This window comes from Notechis scutatus, chromosome 16 (assembly GCF_049901735.1).
Source record: "Notechis scutatus isolate UNSWTSFEM ecotype Mainland chromosome 16, rNotScu1.2, whole genome shotgun sequence".
Classification (NCBI taxonomy): domain Eukaryota; kingdom Metazoa; phylum Chordata; class Lepidosauria; order Squamata; family Elapidae; genus Notechis; species Notechis scutatus.
The window spans coordinates 6,234,242-6,255,947 of record NC_142024.1 but is presented as its reverse complement, the minus strand read 5'-3'; the positions used below and the strand labels follow the sequence as shown (position 1 = coordinate 6,255,947).

Below are 21,706 nucleotides of genomic sequence, written 5' to 3'. Positions count from 1 at the left end.
TTCTTCTAATACAGATAAAGAACTAATTAGATTTGGGAACACAACCCGCTCTCTGATTATTGAATCACGCTGCCTCTTCTGGCCTGAAATTCTTAACACGATCAGCAGCTGGTTCTCCTGGGTTTCTAATAGTAATTGAAACAGCCCTGTTTAGTGGGGGTGGGATCGAACCTGAGATCTCTTCCATGCTTGGTGAGCACAGGAAAGATGAGCTCTTGTTCAGAAGGTGAATCTTTTTATATGAATCCAGCTACCAAGCGAGTTGTAGCTGTTCGGGGTCCTGATCGGGATAGGTGAACCTTCTAAAGCAGGGGAGTTAAACTCGATTTCATTGAGAGCCACACATCAGGGTTGTGTTTGACTTGTGGGAGGTGTGGAGGGGAGATGTGGCCAGAGTGGGCATGGCCAGCTGGATGTCACTTGTGTCAAGGGCGCCTACGGTGGCCCAAGGATTCTGCCAGCGGGCTCCCAAGCTCTGTTTTCGGCTGTGACGGCCTCCTGCAACATGCGGGGCCCTTCCGAGCTCCATTTTCACTGGCCAAGGCACCGCGGGCCATATCTAAGCACCCCTGAGAGGGAGTGGGAATGTGGCTCCGGTGACTGTGGAAGAAATGGAGGAAGGGCACAGTCCGGCTGGGCATTCAAAGGAAGACCCAGGGCCACCCCCTTTTCATCCTAGGGCACGCAGGGAGGAATGGAGAAGGGAGCAACGTGGCTTACGGGAGAGAAAAGGGCCCTGATCCCTTTCATGAGTTGCAGCTGGGAGAACAGGATATAAGAAGGGCGTTTGCACACAGCACCTTGCTGGAAGCAAAGCCTGCATTATCTTTGCCGGAGGCCATGAGTCTGACACCCCTGTTCTAAAGCAAGACTGTCTTAACCTTGGCAACTTTAAGACCTGTGGACTTCAATTCCCAGCAAAATGCTAGCTGGGGAATTCTGGGAGTTGATGCCCACAAGTCTTAAAAGTTTGCCAAGATTGGACACCCCTGTTTCTAAGGGGAAAGGAAGGGCTCTGTCCTAGATCCGCCCTGGGTGAGGGGATTCCTCCTGCCTTCCAACGATCCCAGAGATCCAGTTGAGACATCTTGAAGAAACACGGATCCACCTGAACACAACGTGGAAGCCACTGACACACACCCATGCCTTTTCCTGCCCCTGGTAAACTCCTGGGCTCCGTCGAACTCACCTGAGCAGGTGACACAAGAGATGCCCTCAGCACTCAAGTTGTACTTGAGGTCCATCAACACCTGGATGTTGGTATCGGGCCTGAAGAGGAGAGGGGCACGGCTAGCTGGGCGAAGACGGCTGGCGAAGAAGATGGAAAGGATGAGAACCAAGACAAAGAGCCCTGGAACGAGAAACACGGGGCGACCTGTGTGAATTGATACTCAGTGTGATGACCCAGGGCGTGGCACAAAAATAACAAAGTCACAAAATCAGATAAATTCCCTTTAACGCCTCCAACTTGACCCCCCACAATGCCCAGTTATCCTCGGCTGGAGATCAAACTCTTCCAAAAATAGGCTACGAAGGGCAGAAATGCAGTCCGAACCCAAAGTAGAGATAAATTAGAAATAAAAATAACCAACACAAACCATGCTGAAGTAATTAACACGACAGGCCAGGATGATAAATTGCAGACTTCCAAAAAATAACGCAGCACCCACAGTTGGGAGGACACCAAAACCCAAATAAGCCTTGACAAAGATAATGCAGGCTTTGCTTCCAGCAAGGTGCTGTGTGCAAACGGCCTTCTTATATCCTGTTCTTCCAGCTGCAACTCCTGAAAGGGATCAGGGCCCTTTTCTCTCCCGTAAGCCACGTTGCTCCCTTCTCCATTCCTCCCTGCGTGCCCTGGGTCTTCCTTTGAATGCCCAGCCGGACTGTGCCCTTCCTCCATTTCTTCCACAGTCACCGGAGCCACATTCCCACTCCCTGTCAGCTGCTTAATCTCCCCCTCAGAATCAGGGCATGACACTCAGGCTGTTCTTGTGCTAGGCCTTCCTAGGCTTTTTTTTTAAATCAAGGAAGGGCCAATAGGTGCGGGTGACTTACCAACAATCACCCACTTGTTTTTGACTGCCGACCACAGCGCCCAGCACTGGAGGAGCTTCTGCAGGTGAGTGATCAGGTGTCCTGGGCTGTCGTTGTTGGTAGTGAGATGGTGGTTTTCAGGCAACACAGATAGCAGGGGGACATCCCCCATTTCTAGAGCGACTGGCCAGAAAAGAGAAGGGAAGGTTGCGTTGAAGTGCATGACACAAACACTGGCCACAGACCACATTAAAGCTCTCTAGATACCAAACGAAGCAAAGCGGTCCAATTGAAAAGATCACCAATATTTATTCCAAAGGATACTTAAGTCACTACTATGGGTTCATCGGAGCCAACAATGGCCTGAATTCTATTTTTCATAGAAGGGGTGAACCTAGAAGAATTGCTCTGATCTCAAAGCCATCTTGATGCTCTTCAAGATCCTGAAAAACCCAACCTGATCCAGACCAATTGCACCACTTCAGCCAAGACCAAAAATCTACCTAGCCTTACTTTGCAAAGACCCAGTTCTCAGACCTCAGAAGAGCAAAATAATTCTACCATCTTATTCTGGGCAAAGAGATGATTGGGGAGCACGGGGCATTCAACAATAACTTAATTATTGCACAAGTTATTACACAATAACTTAATTAACCCTCGTTTAAACATGAGCCAGCAGCGTGTGGTGGCAGCCAAAAAAGGCTAATGCAATCCTTGGTTGTACAGAGGCATGGAATCAAAATCCCATGAAATATTAGTATAGCTTTAGAAATCCTTAGTAAGGCAGCCCCTGGAATACTGCATCCAATTTTGATCACCATAAGCACAAAAAAAGATGTTGAGACTTTGGGGAAAGTGCAAAGAAAAGCAACGAAGATGATTAAGGGGCTGGAGACTCAAATATATGAAGAACGATTGCAGGAATTTGGGGATGGCTAGTCTAGAGAAAAGAAGGACCACGAGAGCAGTATTCCAGTATTTGAGGAGGGGGTCAAATTATTCTCCAAAGCACCAGAGGGCAGGACAAGAAACAATGGATGGAAATTAATCAAGGAGAGAAGCAACTTGGAACTAAGGAGAAATTTCCTAATAGTGAGAACAATCAGCCATTGAAACAGCAGAAGTTGTGGTTTTTCTACTTGCATCACTGGAGGTTTTCCCAATGCTAGCAATGCCTGAAATGATATAGGGTCACCTGCTTGAGTAGGGGGTTGGACTAGAAGACCTCCAAGGTCCTTTCCAGTTCTACTCTGATTGACTGAACTGAGACATCTCTAGGAAGGAGACACAGATATCTGGCTTGGCTTGGGAACCAAGTGGGTACTGAGGTGTGTGGGGAGCAATATTTGCACCCCGTTATCCATCACTTACCTGGCTCCTCCTCCACATTCAGCAGGGGGATGTCATCATCCAGGTAAGGCAGAGTGCCCAGGCCTGACCTGCCAGCCACTGCCAAGGAGACAAACAGGCCGTCCGAGCTTTGCAAAGCACTTTCCTTTGTGCATTTTTTACTGCACCTGCAGACCAGGGAGAAAGCAACACCAAATGAATCTGGACGGCGCTCTCTGTCCAGGTGAGACAGCTGCACCCGGCTTTGTTGGCGGAGCGGAGTGGGCAGACCAGCCGAGCCGCGAAACAGCTACATACCAGGCAAGGATCAGGTGCCCCTGGTGTCCGAGCAATTACCGTCGCTAATGCCTTGGGCATGGGGCCGGAAAGAGAAGGGGGGGGCTGTCTGGAGCCCCCTCCCAGGCATCTGGATTCATTCACCACATTGTTGAACATTATGCTTGCCAGATTTCAGTTAAAGGTAAAGGTTCCCCTTGCACCTGTGTGCTAGTGGTTTCCAACTCTAGGGGCCGGTGCTCATCTCCGTTGCAAAGCCGAAGAGCCAGAGCTGTCCGAAGACGTCTCCGTGGTCAATGTGGCCGGCAGGACTAAACACCGAAGATGCACGGAAGGTCGCTGTTCCCTTCCCACCAAAGGGGTCCCTATTTTTCTACTTGCATTTTTTTAACGTACTTTCAAACCGCCAGGTTGGCAGAAGCTGGGACAAGGAACGGGAGCTCACTCCGTTACGCGGCAATGTTAGGGATTCGAACAGCCAAACGGCCGATCTTTCTGATCGACAAGCTCAGCGTCTTAGCCCCTGAGCCACGCACGGTTTTGGGTAATGGAGAAAATTTGGGAAGCACTGGCTGGTTTTAACCTGGGCTGGTTTTTCCTGCACTTTTCTCCTGGTTTTATACTCATCTTGAAGGAAGAATAGGCGATCAAGCGCCTTCTAAAAGAGAACAGCACCTGAGTGAATTCTTTCGGGTGGACCCCGGTAATCTAGCTAAATCAATTCCTTTGGCTCGAGAGGCGCAGCTGCTACTGCAGCCCTGCTTCGCAAAGTGGATTTATTTTTTTCTTTAATTTAAAAGAGATTCGATTGGCCTTACCTGGCCTGGCAGGTGTTTTCCAGCGAGGACCAGTAGAGAGACCAAATCCCCAGGGCAGCTGGCATGGTGAAGAGGACTCCAACCCAACAGCAGGAGACGATCAAGGACATGAAGAGACCAAAGTCATGGACAGCTGGGATCTAGGAAAGAGACAGGGGGGGAAGGGAAGAGGCGAGTAATCACCTCCAGGAGGTCAAAGGAAGCCCCGCTTTAAGAGATAAATCTAGAATTCTTCTAATTGCTATGAAGAAGCTTGGGAGCCTTTACAATGACTTTCAGTTGGGTGGACTTGGAATTCCCAGAATTCCCCAACCAGCCATGATGGCTGGGGAATTCTGGGAATTGAAGTCCACCCATCTTAAAGTAGCCAAGTTTGGGAAGCATTGCTTCAAGAGAAAGAGGTACACCTGGAACTGCTCTTCTAATGGCTCACCTGGGAAAAGATGTTGGCGGCATACGCCGCAGCTGTGGTTAAGGAGGTGAAGAAGGTGGCCTTGCCAGCCGTCTGGATGGTGTAGATCATCCTGAGGTTGAGGTCTTTCAGGTGGGTGGCCTGCCGGTAGGTGTTGATGAAGACAAAGACATCGTCCACCCCTGAGAAATGGCACAGAGAAGGACCACCATTAGGAGGCCAGGTTTTGGGGGGGGGATGGAGAGCGGCTCCTGACCTGGTCGGATCATCTCGTACCGATGCCCACGATGACAAAGGCCGCCACTCCATTCAAGATGCCCAGGTACTGGATTCCGAAGACAATGTGGTACAGGAAAAGGGCCACCAGGCAGCTGATCCCAATGCTAGCAATGCCAAAAAACGACAGGAAGACTGGAGGAGGAAAAGGGAGGAAGAAAGAACAGATAACAGATAATCAGAGTTGGAAGGGACCTTGTAGGTCATCTAGTCCAACCCCCCCGCCCAAGCAGGAGATCCTACACCATTTCTGACAGATGGCAGTCCAATCTTTTCTCGAAAGCTTCAGGGATGAAGCTCCCACAACTTCCGAGGGCAACTTCTGTTCCACGGGTTGATTGTTCTCACTTGTTCAGAAAATGTCTCCTTATCTCCAGGTTGAATCTCTCCTTGTTCAGTTTCCATCCATTGTTCCTTGTCTGGCCTTCGGGTGCTTTAGAAAATAGCTTGACCCCCTTTCTCCTCTCTGTGGCTGCCCCTCAAATATTGGATATCTGCTATCCTGTCTCCCCTGGTCCTTCTCTTCCCTAGACCAGCCATGCCCAGTTCCTAAAACCATTTTTCATGTTTTAGCCTCCAGTCCCCTTAATCATCCTGGTTGTTCTTCTCTGCACTCTTTCTAGAGCCTCAACCTCTTTTTTATAGTGCGGTGACCGAAACTGGAGCGGTACTCTAGGTGTGGCCTTACTCAGGCCTTATAAAGTGGTTTGATTGGCTCACGGCAATCCATCAAAGTGGAGATAAAAATAATATAATCCTTCTTCCGGGCCCCAATCCAAACCAAGGGCCCCCAATGCTGGGGGTTCACTCCAGAGGTGGGTCTTCAGCAGGTTCTGGCCGGTTCTGGAGAACCAGTAGCGGAAATTCTGAGTCGTTTGGAGAACCAGCAAATCCCACCTCTGACTGGCCCCGCCCTCATCTCTTCTCCGCCTCCCATTGAGTCCCAGCTGATTGGCTGGGTCTCCTTTGGTTGCCCTGCCCAGGAGAACGGAGCTGGAAAGCAGGTTAGTGGGGGTGGGGGGGCAAGGGGAATTTTGCAAATATCCTTCCCTGCCACGCCCACCAAGCCAAGGCACACCCACAGAACCGGTAGTAAACATTTTTGAATCCCACCCCTGGTTCACAGCACCCTCCCAAGCGCTGGAAGGGTGGAGATCCCTCCGGTCCCAGGTGTGTGTGTGTGTGTGTGGGGGTGTCCCAGGAGCAGAGGAGAGGCCGTTCCCCTTACCTGAACACGATGCCAGGAGGTAGACCAACACCGCAATGCAGGAGCTGCTGATGAAGGCCAGCAACATGTCGTTCTTGAAAATCTTCCTCACTTCGTAATCAAACAGATCCGTCCCGCCATACAGAACCTCCACTTTGCTGCAGGAAAAAAAAAAAGCACGGGAGGTTGGCCCGACACGTTTAACTTGGTTAAACTTGACATATAGGCAGTCCCCGGACTTACAGTGGTTCGTTTAGTGACTGTTCAAAGTTGCAACAGGACTGATGACCCCTTTTTCACACTTAGTGACTCTTCAAAGTTGCAACAGGACTGATGACCCCTTTTTCACACTTACTGACTGTTGCGGCGTCTGCCACGGGTCACGTGATTTACATTCGGGGGTTTGTCAAACCGACTTATGACAGTAGCCGTGTCCCGGGGTCCCCCTTTGCGACCTTCTGGCAAGCAGAATCCACCGGGAAGCCAGATTTGCTTAACAGCCGCGCCAACTGATTTCACAATGAAAGGGATTCACTTAACCAACGTGGCAAGAAAAGTCGTCCAACGGGACGAAACTTGCTTAACAAATTTCTCGCTTTGCGACATACGTTGTGGGCTCAATTGTGGTTAGTAAGTCGAGAAGTTACCTGTCATTCTTTACTAGGTTGCATAACAGGATGAAGGCTCAGTAGCCAAACCCTGATTTGTGTGATGACCCAGGGTGGGATGCAAAAGCAACAGAGTCACACAAACAGGAGGAAATCCCTTTAATTCCTTCAACTTTGGCTTCAAAGGTCCAATTGTCATTGACTGGAGAGAAAAAAAACTCCCCCACAAACAGTTGTGAAAAGGAAGAAATTCCGTTCAAACTCAAAATACATATAAGTTATAAATAGAACAAAAACAACAACACAAACCACACTGAAGCGATTAATGAGACAAGGCAGGATAAGGGCTTGAAGACGTCCACAGATATCAAAATACACACACCAGGAAGGACGCCAGAACTCAGATAAAAACTGAAAGACTAGAGTTATTTCATGCTTTGCTTCCAGCACTGGGCCATGCACAGTTTGTCCTTTTAAACAGTCCTCACAGCTGCAGCCCATGAAGGGGATCAGGGCCCTTTCCTCCACCATAGACCACGCCATTCACGTTTCTCCCTTATCCGCTCCTCCCTGCGTGCCCTAGGATGAAGAGGGGATGGGCCTGGGTCTTTCTCTGAATGCCCAGCCGGTCTGTGCCCTTCCCCAGTTTCCTCCACAACCACCGGAGCCACACCCCCACTCCCTCTCGGCTGTTCCTCCTCTCCCTCGGAGTCAGATTCTAACACAGGCGTGGCAATTTGCATCTCCCCCTAGAAATATGGGCTGAACATAACGGGGGTGGGTGGGTGGGGTTTACGAACTAGAGCCCCTGAATTTGCAGGAGAAGCTGTGATTTCTGTAATAAATGAAGCACGGGGGCTTGAAACCCCGGCGTGCTAAATAAAGGGCAACACACCAAGCCACAGCTCACTGCTCCCAAACCACAGGAGTTAAATCCTTCCCCCAAAAGCAAAGGACTGTATGGCAACGGCACCCGGTGCATGTTTCCCCCCTTCCCCAACCTGCCACGTAAGCCCTCGGCCGCCGTTCTCCGGGGAATCCTAAACTCCTGATTATTTGAAAGAAGAAAAGAAACGAGGGATAATCGCTCGGTGTGTTTAGGAAACGCAGCGGGCCATGTCCAAAGCCGCATGAAATAGCCCAGCTCCTTAGGAGGGGGAAGAGGGAGGGTCTCAGAAAGTTAATTAAATGAGGGAAGCAATTAAGCCCTCGCAGCAGGGGAGGTGGGCTGGGGAGGGGGTGTTCCTGCGCTGACTCCTGGGGGTCTCTCTCTCTCTCTCTCTTTCTCTCTCTCTCTGCCCTCCCTCTGCTTCCATGGCTCCTTTGAGAGGCTCACTGAGTGAGAGAGAGAGAGGGAGGGAGAGGGGGAGAGAGGGAAGGAGAGGGAGGGAGGGGGAGAGAGTGGGGAGGGAGAGAGGCAAGAGAGAGCGAGAGAGGAGGAAAAGAGAGGGGAGGGGAAGGGTGGAGGGGAGGGAGGGAGGGAGGGAGGGAGAGAGAGGAGAAGGGAGCAAGAGAGGGGGAGGGGGAAGGAAAGAGAGGGATGGAGAGGGAGTGGGAAAGAGGAGAAAGGGAGAGGGAGGGAGAGGGAGGGAGGAGAGAGGGAGAGGAGGGAGAGGGAAGGAGAGAGGAGAGGGAGGGAAGAGGAGGGAGGGGAGGGAGGGAAAGGAGGGAGCAGAGGGAGAGGAGAGAGGGAGAGAGAGGGGGGAGAGGGAGGGAGGGAGGGAGAGGGAGGGAGAAGAAGAGAGCGAGAGCAAGAGAGGGAGGGAGGGAGGGATGGAGAGGAGTGGAAAGAGGAGGGGAGAGGAGCGAGAGGGAGGGAGGGAGGAGCAGAGGGGAGGGGAGGAGAGGAAGGGAGAGGGAGAGGAGGGAAGAGGAGGGGGGGAGGAAGGGGGAACAGAGAGGGAGGAGAGCAAGAGGGAAGAGAGGTAGAGGAGGAGGGAGGGGAGAGGAAAGGAGACAGGGAGGGAGGGAGGGAGGGAGGGGAAGGGAGAGGGAGAGGGAGGAGAGAGGGAAGGAAGAGGGAAAGAGAGGAGCGAGAGGGAGGGAGAGGGAGAGGAGAGAGGGAGAGGGAGAGGAAAGGGAGAGGGAGGGAGAGGAGGAGGAAGAGAGGGAGCAAGAGAGGGGAGGAAGGAAAGAGAGGGAGTGAGAGAGGGAAGGAAAGAGGGGAAAGGGAGAGGGAGCGAGAGGGAGGGAGCGAGCGAGCGGGAGAGGGAGGGAGAGAGGAAGAGGGATAGGACGAGGGAGAGGGAGAGAGAGAACCACACGATGTGAAAGGTAAACAACTCAGGCTGCAGCCCACCACCAGGCCATGGCCTGTTCGAAACCAGGCCGTGGGAGATGTGAGCCAACATGGACACGTGAAGCTCCACTCGTGCGAGTGTCAGGCCCTTTCACTCGTGTGCAAAACTCAGTTCGCGTGAATGGAGAGAGCGTGTGCGCCTACCACCCGCACAAACAGAACTGCGCATGCACGCCTGCCACTCCCATGTCCCCCACCCCAGCTGGAACAGTCGGGGGGGGGGGGGGGCACTGCAACGGGCATGTTACCTCCGAATGCTGGTTTAATCCTTGCATTCACAGGACCCGAACCCCGGAGAACCCATCTGGGCTGAGTCCGGCGTGATTCATCCCCGTCTCCCCGCTTTACGTTTCAGCCCCAGCGGATCAAAAGGGCCCCGAAGCAGGCAAGCTCCTTTTGAGCTGCAGCTACCGAGGGGAGGCCTTGCATGGAGAAATCTAGCTCTGCAAAGGTTTCCTGGCCCAGCCATTCACGACTGGTAAATTGACTGGCGGATTTATTCGGACCTGCCTCTCCTGCAGCCACCGGCCTCAGCTCCCAAAGGCCGGAAACCCCACCTGGCCTTGGTCCTGAGAGGCTAACTTTCTACAGGAGAAGAGGCGCAAAATGTTTCATCCATCCCTGCCAGAGGGGAAGGATCCACTTCGACCCTTTGGACTGGAAACCCAGACGGGGACACGGAGCAGGGCAGCGGCTCTGTTGCTCACCTGGTGGACTCCTTGGCCAGCAAGGCCACGTAGGTGACCACAAAGTTTTGGAACTTCCGGCATTGCTCTTCCCAGCGGTCATCCATGGAATAGTAGCTGGGCAGGGGAGCGCCGAAGAGGACTTCACTCCGCAAGAGAGAGCTCTTCCTGTTCTCGGCCGAGAGACCCTCATCCACATACCAGTAGAACTCTGGGTGGGTCATGGCCAGCTCGAGAGACCCTGCGGGAAGCAACAGAGGAACAGAACGACAAGAGTCGGAAGGGACCTTGGAAGTCATCTAGTCCAGGAGTCGCCAACCTTTTGGGACCTCAGGGACCACCAAACTCATAATTTTAAATCCCACGGACCACTCATGTGAATTTGGACTGACGCCGGCTTGCTGACGTTTTCCCAGGGTCTCTGCATAAAGCAGCAGAGACCCCGAGAAAATCCCCCCAAAAAGTCTGCAGGGAAAATTCCCCACCCCGTTTTCCTACTGATCGATCGTTCTTTATTTGGGATCGCAGGATACCGTCTCCAGCTCCATCAGGGGAGGGAGAGAGAGAGAGAGAGAGACTTTTGGCTTCATGCAAGGAAGCAGCAGAAGCAGCAGAAGTCTTTCTTTCTCTCCCCCAAACTCCGACAGAAATGAGTCTTTGCCGGCACAACCTCTTGGAGCAGGAGGCCTTGCAGGGTCCCCAAGGGTCATTTGGGGGCAATAGGCTGACATTGTAAACCATTCAGATAGTGCTGTAAAGCACTATGAAGTGGTATATAAGTCTAAGTGCTGTTGCTATTTTCCTTCCTTCCTTCCTTCCTTCCTTCCTTCCTTCCTTCCTTCCTTCCTTCCTTCCTTCCTCCCTCCCTTCCTCCTCCTCTCCTTCCTTCCTTTCCTTTGCTTCCTTCCTTCCTCCCTTCCTTTCCTTCCTTCCTTCCTTCCTCCTTCCCCTTCTTCTCCTTCCTTTTCCTTTTCTTCCTTTCCTTTCCTTTCCTTTCCTTTCCTTTCCTTTCCTTTCCTTTCCTTCCTTCCTTCCTTCCTTCCTTCCTTCCTTCCTTCCTTCCTTCCTTCCTTCCTTCCTTCCTCCTCTTCCTCCCTCCCCCCTCCCTCCCCCTCCTGTTAGAATGCAGTATTGCAGACTAACTCTGCCCACTGCCAGGAATTCGATCCTGACTGGCTCAAGGTTGACTCAGCCTTCCACCTTTTCAAAGTCTGTAAAGTGAGGACCCAGATTATTGGGGGCAAGAGGCTGACATTTTAAACCATTCAGACAGTGCTGTAAAGCACTCTGAAGTGGTAGATAAGTCTAAGCGCTATTGCTATTTTCTTTCCTTCCTTCCTTCCTTCCTTCCTTCCTTCCTTCCTTCCTTCCTTCCTTCCTTCCTTCCTTCCTTCCTTCCTTCCTTCCTTCCCTCCCTCCCTCCCTCCCTCCTTCCTTCCTTCCCTTCCTTCCTTCCTTCCTTCCTTCCTGTTAGAATGCAGTATTGCAGACTAACTCTGCCAACTGCCACAAGTTCGATCCTGACCGGCTCAAGGTTGACTCAGCCTTCTACCTTTCCGAAGTCGGTAAAATGAGGACCCAGATTGTTGGGGCAACAGGTTGACATTGTAAACCATTCAGACAGCGTGGTAAAGCACCGTGAAGTCTAAGCGCTATTGCTACTCCTTGTCCTAGTCCCTCCACCCAACCGTCAGGGCTCACCTTGGATGTCGGCAAGCTCTTGCCCGAGGCCGTCGTAGTATATTTTTCCACCCCTCTCGGTGGGGAAGAAATAGGTCATGAGGGAGCTAGGAGGGGAACAGTAGGAGTAAGACCCCAAAGGGAGGTCTTTGAGGACCTCATGAGGCTTCCAGCAAAACTCCTGGAAGTGAGGATGGTCCATAATTTTCCGCTCCACCTCGTGGATCGTCAGCAGGCGCTCGGAGGTGAAGATGTTCTTCTCGGCATCTCCCCGAGCGAGGAAGATGAGCTCGATGCGCCAGTGGGCATGAGTCTGGGTGTTGGCGCTCACCGTGGCACTCGGATACTCCCACCGAGGGAGGGGACTTCGGGGCTGGTGGGAGGAGTTGTGGTTGGCTGGGCCGGCCTGATTCCGGCCCGCGTCCCTTCGCCGCCTCCGGGAGAGGTTTGGGGCGTCCGGCCGCGAGGTGTTGCGCTGGAGGTGCTGCAGTTTCTCAAAAATCAGCCTCCGCAAGGTCTCCGAGCTGAAGTCGGCCAGGTCACGGCGGCTGCGTCCCCACAGGCCGAACTGGGACTTGAGGGCCAGGGTGAGGGCGTCGAAGCGCTGCGAGGACTCGTGGTTGCGGATCTCAAAGGCGTTGTACGAGATGTCGATGTCCAGAGCAGGGTAGTGGAGGAACATGGTCAGGGCCAAGCCGGCCGGAATGGCGCATCCCAAGAAGAGGACGAGGCTGGCAGAATAAGGGTTGGTGAAGACCCAGCCCACTACAGCCCAAAAATCCGAGGAGGGGAGCGTCACAAAAGCGGCCCGCTGCCTGGGGTTCCACTGGCATTTCCCGCAGAGGCGGGACCCGCCAGTTTTCATGGCAGGGCCACCAGCCCCCTCCTCGTCTTCATTGGCACACGCATCTTGCAATAAAGCATCGTCCTCCGTGTCCATTCCTAGAAAGAGAAGAGGGGAATCAAGAGGTCCGAACAGAATTTAGGAGGCAAATGGCCAGACTGATAGCTTAACACAAAGGAACCACTAAGAAACGGATTGGCCTTCCTGACACCAGCCAGGAAAAACAAAATGGAGGGGTCCTTGGTGCTCTTGGAGGTTGGCTGTTTTCTGGCAGGCATTTCATTACCCAACTAGGTAACATCATCAGTGCTAGTACTAAAGAGGGAGGGAGGGAGAGAGGGAGGACGGAAGGGAGGAAGAAAAGAAAGAAGACAGAGAAACAGAGACAAAGAGAGTCAGGGAGGAAAGGAGGAAGGAAAAAAAAGAGAAGGGAGGGAGGGAGGGAAAGAAAAAGAAAGAAAGAAAAAAGGAGGAAAGGAGGAAGGAAGGCAGGAAGACAAAGGCAGAGGAACAGAGACAAAGAGAGTCAGGGAGGGAGGAGAAAAGAAGGGAGGGAGGGAAAGAAAAAGAAAGAAAGAAAAATGAGGGAAGGGGAAGGAAGGCAGGAAGACAAAGACAGAGGAACAGAGACAAAGAGAGTCAGGGAGGGAGGGAAAGAAAAAAAGAAAGAAAAAATGAGGAAAGGAGGAAGGAAGGCAGGAAGGAAAGAAGGCAGGCAAACAGGCACACAAGCTAGATTTTTATTATTTATCTTTCTTTAGATGTTTTAATGTTGGAGAAGGAGAAAGAAAAGAAAGCAAGGAAAGAAAGAAAGAAAGAAAGAAAGAAAGAAAGAAAGAAAGAAAGAAAGAAAGAAAGAAAGAAAGAAAGAAAGAAGAAAGGAAGGAAGGAAGGAAGGAAGGAAGGAAGGAAGGAAGGAAGGAAGGAAGGAAGGAAGGAAGGAAGGAAGGGACCTCAATCCATCTTCGCTGAGCATCCTTCCTGCCTCTTCCGCTACTTGAACAAAGAGGTTGGACTATAAGACCCCCAAAGTCCTTTCCCACTCGGATATTCCTTGTTCTAAACTGACTCATCTAAAGGCATCTTTGAGTGGATCCCATCTGGCCACGTTTTCCCAAAATGCAAGGTTTCTTTTCATTTCTGGCACAAGACGTAACCCTGAGAACTTCTGCCTCGTACTATCCGTTCATTCCAGATGGGTTGTTGTTTTTTTAAATGTGAGACGCGGCAACGGCTCCTCATATTTCGTAGGCCTGCCTGCCTCCCTCGTTCGATAGACTAACGTACAGGTTTTATATTTATATCTGCTACGGTGGGCCAACTGAATCCATCAAAAAGATTCTGCCTCCTGAATCACCTCATTAAGAGCCTTTTTTTTTTCCTGAAGGGGAAAAAAAAAGTCATCAATCGAAAGAAAATGGAGACAAGGGAGACGTGCCAAAAGCGACATGTTGTGTATAAATATAGCCCTTTCTTACAATCATCCAACGTTTTCTTCTTTATTAAAAGCTTTCAAGATCTTTCCTGGCAAACCTCCCAGGATTAAAAAGAGGCTTCACGTCTGAAGTTGATGATGTTTCTAAGACGCCAAAAAGCATCCAGGAGGAGGGTTTTTTCCCCCAACACGGACATCTCAAGGCAGGGAGAGTAAACCGTGTATTTTCAGGCTTTCCAACTGGGTGGGGTGGGTGGGAAATCTTTCCAACTGGGTGGGGTGGGTGGGAAATCTCTCATTTGGCCCCGCAGGATTCTAACTTTTGCATCGTTTAGCGGCCGGCCTCCAGGGATCAAAAATTAACAGACCCCCCAAAGTTGGGAGCCGCCAAGAACGACAACAAATCAAATTTTCTTTTGCATATCTGGGGTATTGGCTAGTCTGGAGAAAAAAAGGCGACTAGGAATGACATGATAGCAGCGTGTTCCCAATATTTGAGGGGCTGCTACAAAGAAGTGGTGGGAGTCAACTTATTTCCCAAAACATCACAAGACAAGAAACAATGGATGGAAATTAATCAAGGAGAATCAACCTGAGCAGGGGCGGTTAGACTAGAAGACTCCCAAAGTCCCTGCCAGCTCTATTCTAATTGATTAATACATTAAAAAAGAGTAAATTTCATCGTTAAAGTGGGGTCTCTCCTCCTGGCCTTAATTCCACTGGATATATACCCTCAAACACACTTTCCATTAGCCTCACAGCTGGCGGCCAGGGATGATGGGAGTTAATGCCCAATCCTTTCTGGAAGACCAGCAAATATCTATCTATCATCTATCTATCTATCTATCTATCTATCTATCTATCTATCTATCTATCTATCTATCTATCTATCTATCTATCTATCTATCTATCTATCTATCTATCTATCATCTATCTATCTATCTATCTATCTATCTATCATCTATCTATCTATCTATCATCTATCTATCTATCATCTATCTATCTATCTATCTATCTATCTATCTATCTATCTATCTATCTATCTACTTACTTATTTATTTGATTTATATTGCCGCCTATTCATCCATGGCGACTCAAGGCAGCTTACACAATGTAAAATCTTATTTAAAACAAAAAATAAAAATAAAAAACAATAAGAACTAACAAAAAGAATCAAATAAATCAGTAAAGAACAAAATTTGGGAAAACAAAAAACAAAAATATGATGTTCTTTTGTTTTTCTTCTCAGACATAAACTCAATTCCACAGGACGCACGCATCATGCCCAGGAAAAGAGAAAGGGAAAAATTACAGCTGAAATATTTCAAATCTTAACCATTCATGACGGCATGCTCTGGTAGGAACCCTTGAAATCCAGTTCCCTGGGTTTAGCTATATCTACGCACACTACATGTATGTTTTTGTGTGCCTTATGTGTCTCCAACTTAACAGAATAACAGAGATGGAAGGGACCTTAAAGGTCTTCTAGTCCAACCTCCAGCCCCCAGAGACCCTACACCCGTGATGGCGAACCTATGGCACGCAGAGCCATTTGTGTGGGCACACAAGCCCCAAGCAAGCCTATCTCAGTGTGCATGCGTGCACCTCCCAGCTGATTTTTGGGGCCTTTTCCCGGCCTGCCAGAGGCTTGAGGGATGCCTCTGCAGGCTTTGCAGGATGAAAAAATAGGCCCGCTTCATCACTTCCTGTATTTCCGGAAATACCAGAAGTGACTAAAGGGGCCCATTTTTCGACCTGCAAAGCCTGCAGAGGCATCCCTCAAGCCTCTGGCAGGCCGAAAAAGGCCTCAAACAGGCCGAAAATCGGCAAAGAGGCGCAGTGCAGATAAGGGTGGGGGAATCACGCACATTGCACATATAGGGGGGCTGCGGACATTGCCTTCTGGGTGCTGGCACACGAGAGCGCATTGCACAATTTTTGGCACAGAAGCCCCAAAAGATTAGCCACCAGGGCCCTATACCATTTCAGACCAGTAGCTGTCCAGTCTCTTTTTAAAAGCCTCCGGTGAGAGAGCATTTGTTCGCCGCTTGAAATTCAGCTAGCGTTCGGTCATTTTTACGTGCTTTCTTTTGGGGCACAGGGGAAACGTTTGCTGGAAACATGTCCAGAGAGAGAGAAGGGACAGGAAAAAAAAAAAATCCAGGAGAGCTGCCAGGTCCCCTCATTGAAAAGAGGAACTGTTTCCGTTTGCGTCACCCGTCGTAAATTGCCAGCAAAGGCTGGAAAGGTTTCATCAAGCATGCCTGATGGACTGCAAAGCCATAAATATGGTTCTCTGGGGTTTCCCAAAACACTACTGATAAGAATGAGGCGAAAGAAAAATTAGCTTCTCCATGTTACTGAGCTCACTCGTTTTCCAGGGATGTATAAGAGGCTGGTGCAAAACACACAAAAGTGGTACAAAAACACAACCAACGCCAACCCTTCTCTTAAATTATAAAGTCAGCTGCTTGTCCAACTGGGCAAAATCAGCCTGGAGATTTCACCGCCAAGAGCCTCCACCCCACCCCTTCCCAGCACGCGGTCCCTTCCACCTCAAATCTCATGTCCACCCTTGCGCTGGCAACCCTTCTCCCTCGCATCCGAAGCTGCAGGCGAGCCAGCTGGCCTCTTCCCTCCCAGGCTCTCAAACTGCAGGCTGGCTGGAGACAGCCTTGAATGGGTTGAAGAAGGAGGAGGAGGAGGAGGAGGAGGAGGAGGAGGAGGAGGAGGAGGAGGAGGAGGAGGAGGAGGAGGAGGAGGAGGAGGAGGAGGAGGAGGAGGAGGAGGACGAGGAGGAAGAAGAAGAAGAGAAGAGGAGGGAGGAGAGGAGAAGGAGGAAAGGAAGAAGGAGGAGGAGGAGGAGGAGAGGAGAGGAAGGAGGAGGAGGAGAGGAGGAGGGAGAGGAGGAGGAGAAGAGGAGAAGGAGAGGAGAAGGAGAAGGAGAGGAAGGAGAAGGAGAAGGAGAAAGAAAGAAGAGAGAAGAAGAAGAAGAAGAAGAAGAAGAAGAAGAGGAGGAGGAGGAGGGAGGAGGAGGGGGAGGAGGAGGAAGGGAGGAGGAGAGGAGGAGGGAGGAGGAGGAGGAGGAGGAGGAGAAGAAGAAGAGGAGGAGGAGGAGGAGGAGGAGGAAGGAGAAGAAGAAGAAGAAGAAGAAGGAAAGAGGAGAGGAGGAGGAGGAGAGGAAGGAGGAGGAGGAGAGGAGGAGGGAGAGGGGAAGAGAAGGAGGAGGAGAGAGAGAGAAGAAGAAGAGGAGGAGGAGGAGGAGGAGGAGGAAGGGGAGGAGGAGAAGGAGGAGAAGAAAAAGAAAAAGAAAAAAAGAAAAAGAAGGAAAGGAGGGAGGAGAAGACGGAGAAGGAGAAGGAGAAGGAGAAGGAGAAGGAGAAGGAGAAGAAGAAGAAGAAGAAGTGTATTGCAAACCACCCCCTCCCAAAAAAAGTGAACACATTCTGCATTCGGTCCAATCCTGGTGCCAGGAGGCATTTAATTTAGCGAGCTTGTCCTGGCTGTCAAAGGCGGAACACGTGATGCTTCCAGGATGAAATACGCCAAGGTTTCTAGGGCCCACTCAGTCCAGGGGGGAAGTCGATCTTGTCCCCATCCTGGGATTTACAACCCCTGGTTATTCATCCTCCTGGCTGGAGAATTAGCCACAGAGACAAGGTGACTGGGGCTTCCAAAGGACCCCTCAGCCAACTTCGCTATCCAAAAACTTGAAGGAAGGGAGGGGAAGAAATAGGGAGCCAAGCCATTTGTCGGAGAAGGCAGGTTGCTGGCGAAAGCAAAAAGCTGAGCGTGTGAAGGCGATTTGCTTAACTTTGAAGAATTCGGAAGAGATAAAGCGGCTGCAGGCCTCGGAAATGGAGCACACACCCCGCCACCCTCCGCCTCAAGAGAATGAGGCCTCGCTCCACACTTCCAGCAAAAAAACTGCCGGTTGCATGGTGAACATCACTCTGATCCAAGCAACGTCTGGCGCTCGGACCACTACACCATACTGTCTTTGGTCACCACAACATTTAAAAGAAGTTGAGACTCCGGAAAGAGGGCAGAGGAGAGCGATAAAGATGATTAGCAGGCTGGAGGCTAAAGCGTACGAAGACCGGTTGCAGGAATTGGGTTTAATTCTAATTCTAATTTCATTTAGTTTAATTTAAATCTAGTTTAATGAAAAGAAGGACCAGGGGTGACATGATAGCAGTCTTCCAATATTTGAAGGGCTGCCCCAAAGAGGAGGGAGTCAAGCTATTCTCCAGGGATTCTCCAACCTGGGCCACTTTAAGCCTGGAGGACTTCAACTCCCAGAAGTCCCCAGCTAGCTTTACTATCTGGGGACTTCTGGGAGTTGAAGTCCTCCAAGCTTAAAGTGGCCCAGGTTGGAGAATCCCTGCTCCAAAGCACCTGGAGACAAGACAAGAGGGAACGGAAAATGTGGAAGCTCCATCACTGGAGGCTTTTAAGAAGAGGCTGGGCAGGCATTTGTCTGGAACAGTAAGGTTTCCTGCTTGAGCAGGGGGGTGGACTAGAGGACCTCCAAGGTCCCTTCCAACTCTGTCATTCTGTCTTTGCATGCGTTCTCCTTGTGAAGTAAAGGACTGCCCACCCCAGCTAAAGCCACCTCTCTCTCCTTCCAGAAAGTTGAGGGGGAAACGGATTGGCAATTACGGCATGAAGAAAAACAGTTTTTGTGGGCGTCATAATTTCAGGACCAAAACCAGAAACCAATCTGAGAATCTCCTCCTCCTCCTCCTCCTCCTCCTCCTCCTTCTCCGTCTTCTCCTTCTCCTTCTCCTTCTTCTTCTTCTTCTCCTCCACCTCCTCCTCCTCTTTCTCCTCTTCCTCTTCCACTTCCTCTCCTCCTCTTCTTCCTCTTCTTCTTCTTCTTCTTCCTCTTTCTCTTCTTCTCATAACCTACGCCAGATTTTTCCAAACGCGTTGGACTACAATTTCCATCTGCCTTTGCTAATATGGCACACCAGATGGGAAAGGCTGCATTAAGCCTTAGAAACATTTTTTAAAAAATAACACCGGGGACTGGCGTAAATAGGCAGTGCAGTACAAAAAGGTAGGTTTTTGCTGTAAGAACAAACCCCTCACCCACCCCCACCAAAAAAACCCCCAAAACCCTGCAAGGTCAGAGGGAAAAAAAAGGAAGGCAAGGAAAATAAAGATCAGGCAAGGAATATCCAGCAGTTCCCGTGGAAAAAAAAAGGAGAGGTTTTTGTGCCATTAAGAAAAAAAAACAGATGCAACGAACCGGAACCAGATAGCTGTGGGAAGATGCTTGTATAATCTTTTTTTTTTTTTTAATCAAAGAGGGAAAACGAGTCAGGCAAAGAGGTGTGAGATGCAGAGAGGCAGGAATCCAGGAGGGAATACGTGTTCGTCTCGAGTCAGAAGTCCCACAATCCATCCAGTAGCTCATCTGGGAGGAGGAAAATAAAATAAAATAATAAAAAAAGCAACAAACCAATGTCCGCCTGGGAGGCTTATTGCGGGATATTGGTGGCCGGCACCCGGCTTAAAAATAGGCGTGGTTGAAAAGGCGTTTGTCTTCGGAAGAGGCTCGTAACCCTTTGCCATGTGCTGCAAAGCCTCCAAGGGCAGAGGCAGTCTACCAGTGAACACACGCTAGGGCTTGATCCGGAGGGGCCGTTTCAATTCCGGAGTCAGGCTGAGCGTGGCCGTCTGGTTCCCCTTCCCCTTCAGCCATGCGACACACACACAACACACACACGCCAATTTCTTGGACATTTCTTGGAAAATTTCTTCCTCCACAATAGCCAAAATTGACTCAGCCGTCATTGCTTAAGCCTCCTTGGAATTTTTCAGGCTGATTCGAATAACAGCTTCATTAGCTGGTTTTAAACTTCTGCAGCGCCAGAGAGCGTGGGGAGAAAAATCTCTCTCATCCCCAAAAGAGGAGAAATTATTTATCGGCTTGGGGAAGCAACGGTGTTCTTCGACAAAGCCTTGTGTACAAAAACAGGACAGAAGAAACTCAGCAAATCCTGCTTCCCCTCCTCCCCCGAATTTCCCCCTCCCCTTCTGGAAGGCTCTTGTGGCTGAAAAAATACAAGTTGAATGGAAGCCTCCGTGATCATCTTCGCTCGTTCCAATCCTACATCCAAGGGAATGTGAAACTGGCTGGAGGGGGACACAGGTTGGATTTCAAGGGTGGGATTTCCCTTAAGGAGTGGGACTCCCAAAGCCAGCCGGTCGGTTGTTCTGCTCTATCCTTGGCTGGCTGAGCACAAGCTAAAGCCAGCGCTGGCCCAGGGTGGACCTGAAAGGCAGCTTACCAACAAGACCAGAGCGAGAAGAGTGATTTATTTGCTGCACAGATAAACCTTTGAAGCTACAGCCTCCCTGCCCCTCAAAAAAAAAAATATAAGAAGGTTTTTTTGGCCCTTGGTCTAAGCCGGTGCCATTTGCAGAGGCTTTTCCCAGGCTAGATCTGGGTGCTCACGCTGTCTAAATGCCAGATTCCCCTTAAGAGGCTGCTAGTGTGAGGGTGAGTGGATGGAGTGTTTAGCAAATTTAGCTAATGGAGAGCCCTCGGAAAAAAAATCCAATCAGCTCCCAGTGGCCTAATAAAGCTGTGGCTTTAATAGGGATTGCAAAGAGAAAGGCAAACAGGTTCCAGATGAGAGACAGGCCTGCGGGAGGAGGAGGAGGGGGAAGAAGAGGAGGAAGAGACAAGGAGGAGGAGGAGGAAGGGAAAGAAGAAGAGGAGAAGGAGGAGGAGGAGGAAGAGGAGAAAGACAAGGAGATGATGGGGAGGAGGAGATGTGGAGGAGCAGGAGGAAGAGGGTGAGGAAGAAGAGGAGGAAGAGACAAGGAGGAGGAAGGGAAAGAAGAAGAGGAGGAGGAGGAGGAAGAGAGAAAAGATGAGGGAGGAGGAGATGGGAGGCAGAGAAGAGGGTGAGGAAGAAGAGGAGGAAGAGACAAGGAGGAGGAGGAGGAGGAAGAGGAGAAAGACAAGGAGATGATGGGGAGGAGAGGGAAGGAGAGGAGGAAGAGACAAGGAGGAGGAAGGGAAGAAGAAGAGGAGGAGGAGGAGGAAGAGGAGAAAAGATGATGGGAGGAGGAGGGGCAGGAGGAAGAGGTGGAGAAGAGGGAGGAAGAGACAAGGAGGAGGAGGAAGAAAGAAGAGGAGGAGGAGGAGAGGAAGAGGAAAAGACAAGAGATGATGGGGAGGAGGAGATGTGGAGGAGCAGGAGGAAGAGGGTGAGGAAGAAGAGGAGGAAGAGACAAGAGGAGGAGGAGGAAGGGAAAGAAGAGGAGGAGGAGGAGGAGGAGGAGGAGGAGAGGAGAAAGACAAGGAGATGATGGGGAGGAGGAGATGTGGAGGAGCAGGAGGAAGAGGGTGAGGAAGAAGAGGAGGAAGAGACAAGGAGGAGGAGGAGGAGGAAGAGCAGGAGCAGGAGGAGGAAGGTGCTGGCATCAGCAGATCTCGCAAACTTTACCAAATAGTGCAGAAAAAATGTCCGGTGTTAGGAGCAACAAAAAGCAGAACCAAAGAGCCAGGCAGGATTTGAGAAATCCCCCACTTCTCCTCTAAATGGGAATTCATTCGCTTGAATCCCCTCCAAATGGCACACAGGATTAAAAAGAAAACCCTCCTTTCTGAGCCCCTTTTGGGACACCTAAAAACAGGAGAAGAAACTTGGGAGAGAAAAGAGAATTTAGACCTGAAAATCAAAGCACAACCGGAGAGAAAGAAAAGAGAGACCCGAGCCAGAGGCGTGACGCTGCTACGAGATTTGCTCATACGATCT

General features: G+C 50.5%; 1 protein-coding gene across 5 annotated transcripts in view; it reads right to left on the bottom strand.

Annotated features, from left to right (window-relative positions):
* Positions 1-21,706, bottom strand: part of DISP3 (dispatched RND transporter family member 3) — a 64,123-nt gene that overhangs the window by 11,029 nt on the left and 31,388 nt on the right. For all 5 annotated transcript variants that reach the window (XM_087944837.1, XM_087944838.1, XM_087944840.1 and 2 more), the window contains 9 exons: positions 11,671-12,591; positions 9,991-10,210; positions 6,398-6,534; positions 5,170-5,304; positions 4,915-5,075; positions 4,482-4,621; positions 3,409-3,554; positions 2,059-2,220; positions 1,190-1,351 (listed from right to left, as the gene is read on the bottom strand). In XM_087944837.1, the coding sequence (XP_087800963.1) occupies positions 1,190-1,351; positions 2,059-2,220; positions 3,409-3,554; positions 4,482-4,621; positions 4,915-5,075; positions 5,170-5,304; positions 6,398-6,534; positions 9,991-10,210; positions 11,671-12,589 (2,182 nt within the window). In that variant the 5' untranslated portion in view covers positions 12,590-12,591. The remainder of the gene's footprint in view (positions 1-1,189; positions 1,352-2,058; positions 2,221-3,408; positions 3,555-4,481; positions 4,622-4,914; positions 5,076-5,169; positions 5,305-6,397; positions 6,535-9,990; positions 10,211-11,670; positions 12,592-21,706) is intronic.